The sequence below is a fragment of the Zeus faber genome (genome assembly GCF_960531495.2).
Source record: "Zeus faber genome assembly, chromosome: 7".
Lineage (NCBI taxonomy): Eukaryota > Metazoa > Chordata > Actinopteri > Zeiformes > Zeidae > Zeus > Zeus faber.
In genome coordinates, this window is record NC_137203.1 from 19,357,040 (window position 1) to 19,373,274 (window position 16,235).

Here is a 16,235-nt window from a genome sequence, read left to right on the forward strand (position 1 = left end):
ACTGCCACTTGTTGGGTGTGCACCCCACCCCCCAACCCCCACTCCTACTCCCAACCCTTCACCCAAACCCCCCCACCCCCCCCCCACCCCAAACTCCCTTTCCTCGTCACCGCCAACCACCGCCACTGCTCCATCCCCACCCAACCCCCCGGATCCTCAACCTCCGCCCTCCTCCACTCCACCCCGACCTCACTCACCCGCCCGCCCGCCCGCCCGCCAACCCCGCCCCAAACTCACCAACCCTCCCTTGGAACCACATCCCCCACCCCTCCCCACCCCACCCGTCCCCACCGCAAACGCAGCTTTTCAGACACTCCTGTTCCTCTCTGAGTTATCTACTTTGGAAAGATCTCTTTTCTCCGTGCGGCTTCCAGCCAAACCGTTCCAAGATGGTGCTTTTTTTTTTTTTTTTTCCTCTTTGCGGAGCGGCACACGAGCTGCAGTTTTGCGTTAACAGATGCTTTAATTTTGCGGCTGTCGGTATCTGACTCGGCGCTAGGATGTTTGATTATTCCATGAAATTATGATATATGTACGACAAACCCGGCGGCGAAAAACAGCTTCAGATCCATTTACAACTAACAAGGAAGTTTAATTTTTTAAATATGTTGCCGCCAAGTCACGCGTTTCATTAGCCTCATTATTTAAGTGATGTAGGTTGAAGAGAAGATAATGAGGTTTTTACTTTTTCTTTTTTATTCCCCCCTCGTAGCAAAATCAGACACATTTTAAGAGTATGCATGTGTATCTGCCGGCGCTCCAACGCCATGGCAGCTGTCCTCACACTGCTGCGGGTGACTGAGCTGAGTGTGTATGTATGTGTGTGTGTGTGTGTGGGTGGGTGACTGGCTGGGTGGGTGCAGGAAAAGCAAAAGCACATGCAGACCACACCTCCCCCGAGAGCCAAGGCAGGCAAGGCATTATGGGTAAGAGCGTTCAGGAGGGTGGGATGCCAGTACGGTTACAAACGTGCTCTGCCGATGAAAGCGCGCTATCGGCAATTACGGTTTGACCTGAGTTGTGACGGTCAAACTGGCAAATTTGCAACTTCCTTCTCCCTCGACTGTCTGGCAAGGCCGTGGTAACCTGTTGTACTCGGCTAGTTTGTGGTTAGCTCTTCCTCCATGTATTTAGTCTGGTGGCAGGCAGTCGGCGGTGGGCGCCGGGGTTAGGGTTAGCTGTGAGTTGCGTGTTACGGGTCACCCGCCCGGCACCGCGCCAAAACCCCCGGTACTTACGGGAATCTTATGGGTCTTAATCATTTGATCAAACTCCTCGTTTATCTGTTTGTATTTCTCCTCAGTGCGCGGCGTGAGGGTGAGGGCAGACTCGAGCTCCGGGCTCTCGCCGCCTTTGTTCTCCTTCTTGCTCAACGCCTGCGGCCACGGAGGCGCCCCGCCCGGACGGAGACACGGACGGAGGGACGGGCGGTCGGACGGATGGACGGACACGGAGGAGGGAAGAGGGAGGACGGAGGAGGCACGGGAGAGTGGGGGGGGCGATGGAAGGAGGACGGAATACACACACGGCAGAGACACGGACAGCGGGAGGGAGGGAGGGAGGGGGAGAGAGGGAGAGAAAAGGTGAGAGAGGAAGGCTCAGGGTATTGACGTGAGGTACTTACACACAGTCTTTGTCTGCTGATCATCAGATCAATGTCCTCGTTTATTTTCCTGTACTTGTCCTCGGACTCGGGGCTGTGGCCGACCGAGTCGTCCGCGTCGGGGTCAGGGCTGTCGCAGCCATTTAGGCCCTTCTTTCTCAACGTCTGTAAAGCAGAGCAGTGGCATTGGAAAGGGTTTTTTTTGAATGGGGGGAGTAGGGGGGAGGTTGGGGGGCGGTGGAGTCGGCGGGAGACCTTAAGAGCCGATCCCGACAAAAGACTCTAAACATTGGGAGACATTTTTGGGATGACTCGGGTCACAACGCGGTGGAGCTTCACGCTTTAAATCTCAAACAAATGGATCATTTAGTGATTTGAACGTCCCGACGTCTGTCCACACGGGGTGACGCGGGGACGCGGCCTTTGGGGCGGGGGGGGGGGGCATCGAACCACACACAGGGTGGCGCAAATAAGGCTTAAAAAAAAAAAAAAAACACATTCACTACCAGGCACCAAAAAAACAAACGCTCAGACTGGGCTTCCAAATGAGGCGACGTGGGACTCCGGGGGGAGAAAGACAAAACACAAAAACCTACAACCATAATTACACAGGAAGGGCAGTCATAAAACATGGGAGTAAAACATATTTTGTCAGGAAAAAAAAAAAAAAAAAGGAAGAAAGTCATCAGCACCATCATAAAATAGAAATGCAGATACGGGATGTGAGTTCATCTTTTTTTTATTTTTTATTATCACGGTGGTAGTTTCTGCCTTGGCCACCTGATGGCCACCTGCCCCTGTGAGAGTGGACGGAGAACACTCAAAGACATACACCCGCCCTCCTACTTGTGTAGCGCTTTCACTGATGGAGGAGCGAGGTTTTAGATGGGGGGGGGGGGTCAATAGACTGATTGTACCCACGACAATAGGAATTGGTTTCGGACTTTTGCGTCTGTGAGACCGCCGCCCGAAGAGAAACAAAGAAAACGACTCGGAAGGAAAGAAAGTACAGTCGCTGATAGTTAGAGATCTCATCAAAAGCACAGCCCTCCACCCCCTTTTTCACACCACCAGCCCCCCCCCCCCCACCCCCCCACCCCCCTCTTTTCCACGGCTGGCTTTAATAAAAGGAGATTAGTCTACGGGGGGAATATCACGGGCCTGCTCCTGTCGGCGCAGACATCGCTTCACGCCGCGCTCCTGTGCTTTCATTTGAAGCTCCATATCAGACGGACGTAATTAAATTTACTTTAGCACACCCTGTATTTGATGCTGATCAAGTGTGTGTGTGTGTGTCTACGTGTGCCTGTGTGTGCGCGTGTGTGTGCGGGTGTGTGTCCGCGTGTGTGTGTGTGTGCGTTTGTGTGTGTGTGTGTTTGTGTGTGTGTGTGTGTGTGTGTGTGTGGGTGCGTGCGGGTGTGTGTGTGTGTGCGAGGGGAGTGCATGTTTGTTGTGTGTGTGTGTGTGTGTGTGTGTGTGTGTGTGTCTGTGTGTGCGTGTGTGTGTGTCTATGAGAGCGGGTGTGAGCGATGGGGGTGGGTGCAAAAATGAATGGGAGAAGAGAGAGAGAGAGAGAGAGAGAGAGAGAGAGAGAGAGAGAGATAAACACAGTGTGCTAAGTTAGCTTCATCCTCCCGTTTGTTTGTCTGTTCGCAGCGGAGAAGCGGCTGCCATCCCATCCCATCACAACAGCAACAACAAAACAACAGTACACACACACACACACACAGACACACACACACACACACACACACACATACACCACGAGAGTGACAGGGAACGATCCGGCTGCTTTGGAAAACAAATAACAAGCGAGTCATCTCCCGTGTCGGCGGAACAAAGCCCCGCTCCGAGTGTGGTTTTAGTGAACTTAGAGGGCTTCTTTTAGCGTGCGTGAGAGTCCTTTGATTCCGGAGGCGTCTCGCAGCGGGGCAGCTACTGTAACACACATCAGCAATATGCAATGTTCTCTCTCTCTCTCTCTCTCTATCTCCTTTTCCCTCCCCTTCTCTCCGAATCCTCACTTGGCCCCCGTCAGTCGAAAAAGCTGGAGATCTAAATTTGAATAAAAAAAAAAAAAAAAAAGAAAAACCTCTCCGGCGTCTCTTTTGACAAGTCTTCAGGAAAATCGCACCAAACGAAATCAGCGGCGGCGACGCGGGAGATCTGACTCGGAGCGAGCCCACGGCGAAGCGTGCACTCTTGGCCCGCGCCAGGTGAACCAGTCGGGGGAGAACAAAGGGGGAGCGCAGAAGCGTAAAAGCTCCGGCGCGCCGTCGTCGTCGGCAAAGGATCGAAATGAAAAAAGGTTCTGTTTGTTTTATTTTTCTTGCGCGCGTGTGCGTGTGTGCGGGTGCGTGCGTGCGTGCGTGTGTGTGTGTGTGTGTGTTTCTTTAGCTTTGCCGGGGTCTTGCCTCGCGCTGCCGGGACGCGTACTGAACCGACAAGCAACGCTCGGGGGTCTTGGAGGTCGTTTCATTCCATTTGAGAATCCGCACCCCCCCGAGGAGGAGCGGCTAACTTTCACCGCTTGTGACGGGGGGGGCGCGGGGCGGGGGGAGGTGGCGTAGCGCTTCCTAGAAAGGAAGCGAAGAGCAGCGAGGGAGGGCGGGAGTTAAGGTGAGACCCATATGGGGCGACTGAGCTGGTGGTCTTGGGGGGGGGGGGGGGTTGGGTCGGGGCTAATGGCTGTGTGGTGGGTGGGATGGAGGCAGAGGGAGGGTGTTGTTGGGCGTGTGGGGGGCCGCGCGGATGGTGTTATATGACTTTGAAGCATGTGGGCCCGGCTAAGCTTTCCAGCAGGCCTCGGTGGTTTGAGGGCGTGGTGCAGGGGCGCTATGCCGCTCATCCCAGATATTCCCACCTGCTACGGCCGATCACACCTGTTGCCAAACGCTGACACGCGCGCGCGTCGGCCAATCACGTCCTATGGAGCGTTTATGTCGCCTTAAAAGGCCCCCCCCCCCCCCACGACCCACCCCACCTCTCTCTCTCTCCCTACATGTCAACCCCTGCACCAACACACACACACACACACACACACACACACACTGGAAGTTTGTTATTGCCCTTCACTTATATTGAAAACAAGAATTTTACCAAAATCGTGTATCTGTTCACTGTAAAAACAATCGCTGCCGTGGAGCATGAAATAGAATTACCCCTCACATTGAGAGGAAAGTAAAATAATCCACAATGTAAAATAAAGAAAAAAAGGATATTGGAAGAATATTTGACTGCAGAGGAGTATTGATCTTATCGATGAGAAGACGAATAGAAGAAATGACCGTTCGCCCCCCAGTGAGTTACCAATGAGAGAGAGAGAGAGAGAGAGAGAGAGAGCGCGCCAAACACGCTACCGCTATAGTTAGTCCGCGTCATTCAGACACACAGGATGTAGAGGGACACAGGCGGCGAGAAAAGAGAGAACCAAAGAGAGAAAGCGAGAGACTGAGCGGAAGGACGAAACTGAGCCAAAAAGAAAAACTGTAAAACCGCCACGCGCTCGGTGCCGCCTCTCTCTCTCTCTCCGAGGCCCCTTTGGAGGCTTGCTCCTAATTAAACTCCTTCTCCATGATACTCCCTCCTGACTCGACTTGTCAGAGGGCCCCCGTGTAACGCCGGCACGCCGTAGACTCTGCGTCCTACATTACTTCCACCGGCGTCTCATCGATACCCTTCAGAAGCGAACGGGACCAGAGCCTGGCCCGGCCCTAGGCCGGGACGGTAAGAACCAGACCGGACCGAGGCTGGGAGGGCTCACCGGGGCTGGGGTTAGGCTTCGCTCATACGGCGTTGGGAACAGTCATTCTTCAGAAACCGCATCAGGGGGCTCGGTTTCCAGTTGGCCGTAGGGGGTCCGACGGGGACAGCCGAGGCCTTCCCCCCAAAGCGGCCTCGGTACCAGGGGCCTGTATGGTCTGCATTCTGCCACCTCGACCTCCCTCTCTCGCTCTTTCACTCTCTGCGCTCCCTTCCGTCTGTCTCTCTCTCTCCCCCTCTCTCTCTCTCTCTCTCTCTCTCTCTCTCTCTCTCTCTCTACTCTCAATACCAACGACATTGCGCCTCATCCACTCGGAAATCGGATGGAAGCAAGATGCTTTTTTCCCCCCGTATTTATTGGATGGCTGAGTTTTGGTAAAACAAGCATTGAAATCCCCTTGAAAGAAGAAGACAAAATATATCTGAGTGTAGATAATGGGTGCCCTTCATGAGCGCCTGAGTGATTTGTATGGTCTTCTTCTCTGAATGCACACCCTGTTGTAGGCATGACCAGGACTTTATGAAAGGAGATAGTATAGTGGCCCCGACACAAAGCCCCCTCCTCCCCCAGTCGATGCAGCAGTTTATGCTTTTGCCATCCTTTCAGCACTTGTCGGTGGAAAAGCGACGTTGGTCAGATGAGCTCGACAAGAAGGCTTCAATAACAGGGCCAATTATGTTTGTTATGCGGCGGCGGGGGGGGGAACTGAGATAACCAGCCTGACGTTGGCTGGTGTCTCAGCCTCAGACTCCGCCGTCTGTCTGCAATGCTCACGGGAAGTTGTCGGAGAAATAGACTCTCAGTCACCGAGGTTTGCTCCTGGAGGTCTGTGTCATAGTGGACGTTACGTGAGAGCGCCCGAGGTGGATTTGGCCGCGGGGCCGACTACAGCGTGAATTCCATTATTTTCAAAGGCTGATCTAGGTCCAGACGATGAATCAGAGAAGGTTTTTTTTTTTTTCAAGTCCCAGTTTTTTTTTTTTTACATAACATGTCATTTTGCTGCTACGGGCAACGCCATGTAAATCATGTCTTTAGATCCCCGGCATCTTAAGACAGCCAACGGAATACTTGGAGGGAGTAAGGTTGACCCAAAAACAAGTTCCACTGGATTCACTGCATCTATCAAGGCGTTTAAAATCGTGAGGTTCTTTCTCTCTCTCTTGATAATAATATGAATGGCTGGAAGCTCTGGGAAAACTGAGAACTACTTCCCATTTACTGAGCGACACATTCAATTCCAGCAGGTAAGATTGGCGTGGGGCAATGCGGCTCAGAGTCAATGGGGTTGAGGCACCGGAGAGAGGCACTCACCTCTTTATCGCAAAAAAAAACAAAAGACACAAGATGGAGGTGGCGATAAAAATGAATCCACTACGGATTACGACCCCACAAGACTCCTGCACGGTCAGCACATTGAGTGTGGGCTTTCTGGAAACTAATGCGTCTTTGGCATTGTGCATTTTTACTGTTTCTCACTTCCTTTCTCTAGCTTTTAGCCTGACTCTCTCTCTCCCCCTCTCTCTCTCTCTCTCTCTCTCTCTCCCTAGCTCTTATTCTTCCTCGCTGCCTTCCAGAGTAGAGGGAACATCAGAGGGATCAGTCTGGCTTAGCTCATTGGAAGCAGATGGCAGACCAAAGGCAAGAAGGCCACAGTTTCATGAAGCGTGGTTTCAACATGCCAGCACCATGTCGAGGGGCATGCCCATGGATCGACGAGGTGCTGTGCATGTGTGACTCTGTTACTGTCCGCATTTCATTTTTCACTTATTTCGTTTTTATTTGTGTGTGTGTGTGTGTGTGTGTGTGTGTGTGTGTGTGTGTGAGTGTGTGTGTGTGTGTCTAAGAGAGAGAGAGAAAGAGAGAGAGAGAGCAAGAGAGAGAGAGAGAGAGAGAGAGAGAGAGAGAGAGAGAGAGAGAGAGAGAGAGAGAGAGAATTTAGTGACAAGAGGTGGGGGGTGCGGGTGTTAGTTGATTCGATTTCGTTTTTTGTAGGTTACCAATGTGAAGACTGGGACCCCAAATCACAGCTGTGGTTTTTTCCTAGATTTTTTTTTCCCCTCCACTTATCATCTGCGATTCCCTCCACACGAGTTGCACCGATGTTTGAGAAAATTTTTTTTTTTTAAAATTTAAAAAATAAAACAAACAACCTCGCGCATCAATGACTTCTGGGGGTGATTTGGCGGCTTTGAAGACCCCCGCGCCGCTCGCACTATAATCAGGAATCAAAGGCTGATGGCTGGGACCCGTCATCTCACGGAACAGCAGTCACGTGCGGGGTAATGACGCCGTCTGTCTAACTGTGTAATTACTAGCTGTCATGGGATCACGTGGGATCGGCTCAATGCAAAAAAAGAAAACAACAAAAAAAAAAAAAAAACTGAAAATGGGGAAAGGGAAAGGGTGGAGATGGTGATTTAGAGATGTATGAAGATTATGAAGATATAAACAGCCGGGCTATGTGTAAAGAGGCTCCTCCACAAATCTCCAAAGCGCCAATATGGGGATCTTACAACGCGCTAAATTCACCATTAATAGCCGTTTCATGGCAAAGGGAAGGCCCGCTCTCAGAGAGACAGACTCAGCTGGCCGGCACACGGCATCTGACCAGATGGGCCCAGTGTTCTCCATATGGAAGCGACACACACACCGAGCACATGCAAGAATCCAACACTGTTTGCTACGGCAGCATCTCAGCGCCGGGAGAACAAAGTGGTCATTCAGAGCGCTTGCCGCACTGTATAATTACCCAGACAGACATTAGACAGACACAATGCCAGCTCAGTGGAACTGGATAAAGAGGGCACTTCATGCCTATGCACCCTTAACCTACCATCTTTCTTCCTCCCTGCACCCCGAATGTTACATAATTCATTTCTATTAATGTTGGGTAAACAGGAGTTGTATTGTGTCTTCCGACGCAGTAAAAAAAAGCTCAATGGAAGATGCCGCGAGGACGACAAATTAAGACGCTAAAGTTTGCGTGGTTTTAAATTGCGCCGTTTGTTAGGTTTTAATAAAGTGGTGGTAGTGGATCAACTTTCTGACAGCCACCCCCCGCCCCCCCCACCCCCACCACCACCACCACCACCCCCTCACCCACCAATCATCAGTTATCGTCTTTTGTCTCTGTGTCTCTTATCGCGTTGCTCCACAACAGGAAAAGGGGCCTGAGGGGGGGGGGGCCTCCTGTAACAATGACCAGCCGGATGACCTCTATACGGCGACCTTGAGTTTCCACACCCCGCTCACAACATCACGGTGTGTGATGTGGTGGGGGGTGGTGGGGCGGGTGCCAGGGTGGGGCTAAGTGGCTGCTGGGACTGGGGGTGGGGGGTGGGGGGGGGGCTAGGGGGTCAGCTCCAGGCGGGGCCAGGGAATGCCATCGACCGAAATAGATCTTCATTATTCCGAATTTTCCACAAATAGTTTCAAAGAACAAGGCGTCATTTCATCTTAACGGCCAGCGTGGATTGTTTTGAGCTGCGTGGTGGAAAAGCCGCGGCTGGTCGGCGGCGCGGCCTCAGAAGTGGCGTGCCGCCTGCGCCGCTCCACACCACAGGGACCACATATTGGCACATTTCGGATGGTCTATTTTTAAAAGCCTCCCCCCACTTTTTTTTTTGTTATTGTCGAGTACCTCAGACTTCCGCTTTGCCGTATTGACCTTGAAAAAACCCAAACACTTCTGACGCCGATCCAAACGGCACTTATAGTTTCGACTTTGAGGGTTCTGCTTTTTTCTCCGGTCGGTCTAGTGTAACATTATACACTGAGTAGGGGTAATGTCCATTGTGTGTTTGGGTTCAATTCTACTCTTTTCTTGAAGGGAAACCATGTGGACTATCCACTGTAATACTGAAGTCACCGTACAGTATTTACTCGAGTTGGTGCAAAAATGCCCGTCCTCTGTTTTTTTGTTCATGAGCCACGGAACTTGGCTGTGCCGGGGTGACAGCTCGCAGGGTTTGTCACTTCCCACCACGTGCCGTCCTGCCAACTTAAATCAAGCGAAAATCACTGCTGCGTTGGACCCCTCCTAGGGAGGTGGGATACTTGTTTTTTTTTTTTTTCTCCCAAAGCCAAACGACCCAATGATTTGGAGTTAGAAACAATGTCAGCCTTGAAACGTGTTTATGATATCGCTCCCTCATTAGCAGGAGATGCGTTTCATTTGGAGTTTATCATCCCAAACCGCCCTCAAAGTGCGATATTGAAAAAAACTTGATTGTGAACAAAGCATCTGTGGATTTAGCCGTGCTGTTATTTTTCCACTAACAAATTGTGACTTTTTGTGTATTTTAAATATATTTGTATATACATTTAGTATATTCTGTATAATATTAAATATTCTCTTTTATATACTATATATATATATATATATATATATATATATATATATAGATATATATTCTTCTTATTATTTTCTAATTATTATTGTTATGATTATTATGATTATTATTATTATTATTATTATTATTTTTATTATTTTTATTATTTGTAATATTATTATTATTATTATTATTATTAGTAGTAGTAGTAGTAGTAGTAGTAGTAGTGGTAGTAGTTATTATTTGGGATTTTTCCTGCATTCATCTTTTTTTTAGTGTTTTTTCTCTATACAGAAACATCATCAACCCATCATCGCCAAGACAGATGCCTTGTATATAAAAATATCTTTGGTAAACTTTTTTTTTCTTTCTATCCGCAGGATCAAGTTTTAACATGATTCCGGGATCCAGACCCCATGATCCCAGACCTTGGGATCCCAGACCTCGGGAGCCAGACCCCGGGATCCCAGACCTCGGGATCCCTGACCTCGGGATCCCAGACCCTGGGATCGAGACCCTGGGATCCAGGCCCCAGGATCCAGGCCCCAGGATCCAGACCCCAGGATCCAGACCCCAGGATCCAGACCCCCGGATCCAGAGGGCAACGCATCACGGCCGATTCTCGGAGTGAGGAAAAGGTGGACAAATCACCCGGCTGACACTTTGCTTACTCACTCCATATCGAAAAACAGCCCCTGCCGCTGTGTTCTTACAAAGGAAGGGAGAGAGAGAGAGAGAGGGAGGGCGAGGGAGAGGGAGAGAGAAGTGGAGAGGAAGAGAGAGAAAAAGTCCACGCCTATTCTCTTCCCCTCTCCTGGAAAGGACTGCCGGCCCAGCCAGCCTCTATATTTAGCCTCACCGCACACTATTTTTAGCCCACTACCAGGTTCCGAGGCATTTATTAGGGAGAAGAATACCCAAAAAAACACTGTGTGGGAGAGCGGGAGGAGGTGGGCGGGCGGGCGGGTGGGTTGAGTGGGAGGCGGTGGGTAGCGGGGGGGGCATTCGACTCACAACTTTTACAACGCAGTGAACGCCGCAGATGTTACCAATTGCGGGGAGGCGGCTCCGATTCGACTCGACTGGAGAGGGAACGTGTTCAGCCGCGGAAACAAAGCGGTTTCCACCTTTTTCTTTCTTCTATTCTCTCCCTCTCCTCTTTTAAATATATTTTCTCTCTTCGCCCGACTTATTTTGTTTTCTTTTTTTTTTTGTTCATTTGCGCAAACACCACATGGTGTCACTTTTCTTGATGTGACACTCGGGGGCTGATGAAGAGGGGCGTAGATCGGGGGGGGGGGGGGGGGGGGGGCGGCACAAAGGAACGCCTCAGCTGCTGGAATTCATGACTGCACGGCTGCTTTGAACGCCGGGGAAGATGTTTCACGAGTACGTAATATGTGACAGGTCTTTTCTCTTTCTCTCTCTCTTTTTTTTCGTTCCCCTCACCCACCAAAATTCGAGTCTCTCTGCAACTGGCTCTGAAAGTGAGCGCGCCGGAGCGCTCGCCCCCCCCCGTGTCATTCCGAATCTGCGAATTCTGAATTGCGGCGGGGCCGACGTTTCTCCTCCTTCTCCGAGGTACATCTCCTCAATCAACGGGCAGAATCAGATGAGTGTATCTACTGTATATATATATATATATATATATATCTATATATAGTCAGCCAGCCCATGTCACAAGGTTAATTTACTGTCCTTAGTCATTCAAAGCCGCTTCGGACAGAAAATCCTCAACTCACCAGGAAAAACAAGCCCGGTGGCTGATCTCACCATCAGCAGTAAACACTGAGGCCCTGTGATCACCGTGATGCAGTCACCCCCCCCCCCCCCCCCCCCCACACACACACACACACGCACACGCACAGAAAAACACACACACACACACACACACACACACACACACACACACACACACACACACACACACACACACACACACACACACACACACACACACACGCACACAATTTTAGGACAAGAGACACGGCATGTTTATCTTTTTTCCTCTTTCAGAGTTATTTCGGATTACCGTAACATGTAGAAAACAACAACAACAACAACAACAACAACAACAACAACAACAACAACGGCAAACCGAATCGGCGAAGTGGCGGAGGCACCGGAGCCGGAGTCATTATCCAGCCTTTGAGCGCCATGAGAAGAAGTCATTCAGAGAGCCCATCAACAGAGAAAAGTGCTTAAGGCTAATGTTCTCAGCGCTGTTTAGAAACCAAATAAGTACATAGAATAGCACACATGCTGGAAAATATTTTCACAAGAGCGAGGCGGAACATGAGGCACACTGGCACTTCAGAGAGGGGAGATCACATGTCGGGGCTGACGCGCTCCAAGATTATGGAGGAGGAGGAGGAGGAGGAGGAGGAGGAAGGAGCAGGAAGGAGTTTTGAGGCAAACGAAAGTGAAATCCGCTAAATGAATGACTGTCCTTACAGCGGGAATAACATTGTGGTCATTATGTTGCTCTCTCGTTTCAAAGCGCGTCGCCCCCTCCTCTCCCCCTCCTCTCCCCCTCCATATTTTAGATTGTTCTCACCCCTCGACCCGCTCTCGGCCCACGGTCTGAAGTCACACCTGCGCTGCCTGCGCTGCCTCACGCGCCTCACACGGCCCAAACATACGGGGGTGAGACGCGGGGTGAGACGCGGCGAGGGAGGCTTTGCTGAATCTCATTAGCCAAGCGGGTAGTCATTAACAGAATGACCTTTGGAAATAATTACCAGCCTTCCTTCCTCCATCCCTCCACCCTCCCCCGCCTCCCCCTGCGCTCATCCATCCCTCTGTCCCTCCCTCCTTCCCCCCCGTCCCCTCACTCATTGAGAAGTTCCTCCTGGGTGGAGAAGGAGGGGGAGAACGGTGGTGGTGCGGGAGGAGGAGGAGGAGGAGGAGGAGAGGAGGTTCTCCTGCCGCTGCTGTTTAAGATTACAGGGTGAGCTGAACTTTGAGATTAGGTTAATCTATTGGAAATGAGATTGGCCGCCGGCCCGAGTCCTGGCGGGGCGGTCGGGAGGAGGGCGGCGCAGGCGGGCGAGGTCCGCTCGGCGCCGGCGGCCATGTGCCGCGCCATGTGAGGCCTGAGCCGCTGGCGTGGGAGCTGTAGCCACCATCTCTTCGGGGGCTTAAACCGATTGCGACCGCGCGCGCACGCACTCCGACGCACACATATGCCGTACAGCAGCGCTAACCCGACCTAATTAACTCCCTTTCCTCGCGCGCCGCGCATTAGAAAAAGATGAATCAAATGGACAAAAGAAAAAATAAATCGAGTGAGTCGTTGTTTTTCCCCCCCGAGTGACTCGTGAGAAAACAAATCTCGGAAAATAAAAAACAGCCGAACCTTTCATCGCCACTTATCGCTGCCACTTTCAGAGTGAAATCGATCCCGGTAGAACACAGAGCCGCTGTTCTGTTTGGAACCAATGCATTACGTGAGTTGGCGCATTCTTGCAATTTTGATCTTGCAACACAAAAAGCCCATTTTCATTATTTTATTTTGAAATGTTATTTTTCTGGTTGAGAAACGCTGCCGCACAGCACGCCGTTGGACAGGCGTGAACATGGGTGTGCACACACGTGTACACACACACACACGCGCACACACACACACACACACACACACACACACACACACAAACTACTATCCATCCCCCTGCCTCACCAGCCGCCACCCTCCACCCAGGTATTGACTGAGGTATAAGCTCCTATCACAGCTCGCTCTCTTCAAACCCTCCAGCTGTATCATGAAACCTGTGTTCTTTGTTTCTTTGGGGGGGGAATAGGGATTTGGCACAGGCAGCCAGCACGTTGTTGTATTGAGCGCCGCTTCAATACCAACAAGAGCCAGCCAGCACCACTTAGGGTTTTTGGCTTGACTCACACATCACAGGGAGGCTGGGGAAAAAGAAGAAGAAGAAGAAAAAAAAAAAAAAAGGAGACTCTCATGCGCCATCGCAATTAACAGCCCCGCACCGGCGCTGAGAAATCTCCAACGAGAACTCGGAAAAAAAAAAAAAAAAAAAAAAGGGATTCGTCTGAGCGAGAGAATAAAAAGGGGAGAAGAATAGGCTGAGATGGATCCATCCTCCTCCGTTTCCCCCTTAATGCCGTTCACATGTCCAGGAAACGGCGCTGGCAGACGGCGGCTATCGGAAATCTGTTTGCATGTCGGGGGGGCCGTTTCATCTGGAGCCCGTTGCGGAGTGCGCCGCGGACCTGCCAGAAGGGGCCGCGTAACGCCGGCCCCGGACGCCCGTCCACGCTGGGCGCCTTTCCCCCCTGACCCCCCGCCTGCCCCGCTCCCCGCCTTTTGCCTCCTATGACGCTGTTATGAGCGACGGAACACCGAGCCTCCCTTTAAAGAATGAGCTGCGGTGAAGTGAACCGTCCCACCCCTTCGCGCCGCGGCCGTTAACTCCACGTACTGCAGAGCATCGTTTATCGCCATTCTCCGGGTACGGTTAACCCTGCCGCGACGCATCCTCCATGACAGTTCACACGACGCTGACTTAACTGGAACATGAAGTACAGGAAAACATCTCCATCTTGTTTTTGATCACCACTGGCGACTTTAAAGGTGTGTGCGCGTGTGTGTGTGTGGTACGTGGAAGTGTCACCCTCGGCCGAGGCGGTTTTCAAGCCCTTTCCCTCCTCGATGGCGCTGCCGTTATCCGTCCGGCCTCACCGGCTCCCTCCGCGCCGCTCGCCCGCCGAGCCCTTTAATGCTTTTCAGAAAAAGGCGAGCAATTTTTGCTGAATGGAAGAGCCGGAGTAAAGAAGCGATCAAGGACGGGGAAAGGGAGCGGGTGAGGCGGAGAGAAAGCCCTCCAGCCTCTTGTAAACACGCTGCAGCTAGAGAGGCTGTGCAACTCTCCCTGTGCCACTCTCTCAACAACGCTAATTATCAACCAAAGACATGCTAATTACATAGAGCTTTATTGCTAATGTAGCAGGCCTCCATGCCAGCCGCCCACACACTGGGCTCCACTCACTGCTTCAGCCTCTCCTCCCACTACACCTTCAGGCACAGCGGCAACAGAGAGGGAGAGGGGGGGGGGGGGGGGAGGGAGAGAGAGAGAGAGAGAGAGAGAGAGAGAGAGAGAGAGAGAGAGAGAGAGAGAGAGAGAGCGAAGGAGGGAGGGAGAGAGAGCGCGAGGGACATTTTGGGGGTATTTCCGAAAGGCGTAGAAGGAACGTTCTGATATCGGGTTCTGAAACAAATTCTCTCAATTAGCTTTGTGAAGCTTGAGAATTTGGGAATCATTTCTCCTCGGCGCGCGCATGTGCGCCTTTCGCCACCACCCACATATCCAGCCCTTTCCTGCCCCCACCCCGACGCCCCCCTACGCCCCCCTCCCGTCCTCCCATTGGTTCTCGTTCCCCTGTCCCATCCTGCCATCTCAACAGGAAGTCCGCTTTGTTCCTGCCCTTCATCGACACAACCACTGACCACCTCCTCTCCTGGATCAACAACACCACCCACGTTCCTGCACCTGTGACGTAGCCTATGGCAGTGGCACACAGGCGCGCGCACACACACACACACACACACACACACACACACACACACACACACACACACACACACACACACACACACACACACACATATATAAGCCTCCACAGGAGAGGACCCCCCCCCCCCCCTCCCCCATCCCTCCTCCCTCCTCCTCCACCACCCAACCAACCCCAACCCGCCGCTGCAAATCCTCCCCTCCGCCCACGCTAAACGTGCTGGTGTCAGCCCTGTGGCCAATCCCGTTAGCGCGGCTGCCGCTGCCGAGGCTGAAGGCCGCTTCCGATCGATTTCTTCCCACTGCGAGGCGCCCGCGGGCGAGTGGAGAGGCGAGGTCCGCCCAGGGATCACAGGGAGCGGGGCATAACGCTCCACCACCTCCCCTCCACCACCACCACCAGGCTCTTTAGCGTGTTAAATATATATATATGTATATACCCTAACCCTAACCCATATATAAATGTGTGTGTGTGTATAATGCATATGTATGTAATGTATATGTGTATAATATGTGTATAATGTATACCAGTGCCGAGGTCCACCCGGGGGTTTTGCTGTATGCTTAATGACTTAATGTAAATGATATAACGCATGGAGGATTGTGTTTTATCCCTCGTGATATTCCTGAATATGATTAACTTTCAAAGTACAAGCTCTGGCGGCTGCCATGGCTGTGTAATCAGCATTAAAATAAGCTTTCGGTAAAGACTGTGTAGATGTGCGATGTTTTACCGGCACACCAGGCCGTGCTGGATAAAATCGCGTACGCAATACTGAATTTTAAAAGCAGAAAAATAAAATTTAACTTTCCGAAAGTGTACTCAGTTATACATTTGACGACAGCCAAACCTAACCTTATAATAGAAATGGAGTAAAAAGTAAAAAAAATGGAAAGAAGAATAACCTGCTGAATGTATCAAGAAAAGGTTATCAAAAAAAATAGAAAAAACATTATTTAGCTGCGGTGCAATAGAGGGAAATGCAGCGTGATTGCATCTAAAT

General features: G+C 51.3%; 1 protein-coding gene across 8 annotated transcripts in view; it reads right to left on the reverse strand.

Annotated features, from left to right (window-relative positions):
- mef2cb (myocyte enhancer factor 2cb) overlaps positions 1-16,235 on the reverse strand; it is a 73,554-nt gene that overhangs the window by 11,007 nt on the left and 46,312 nt on the right. For 5 of the 8 annotated variants that reach the window (XM_080003580.1, XM_080003582.1, XM_080003578.1 and 2 more), the window contains one exon: positions 1,625-1,768. In XM_080003580.1, coding sequence (XP_079859706.1) covers positions 1,625-1,768 — 144 coding nt within the window. Of the gene's footprint in view, positions 1-1,238; positions 1,377-1,624; positions 1,769-16,235 lie in introns of all 8 variants that reach the window. The other 3 variants (XM_080003584.1, XM_080003583.1, XM_080003585.1) reach the window with 2 other exon arrangements.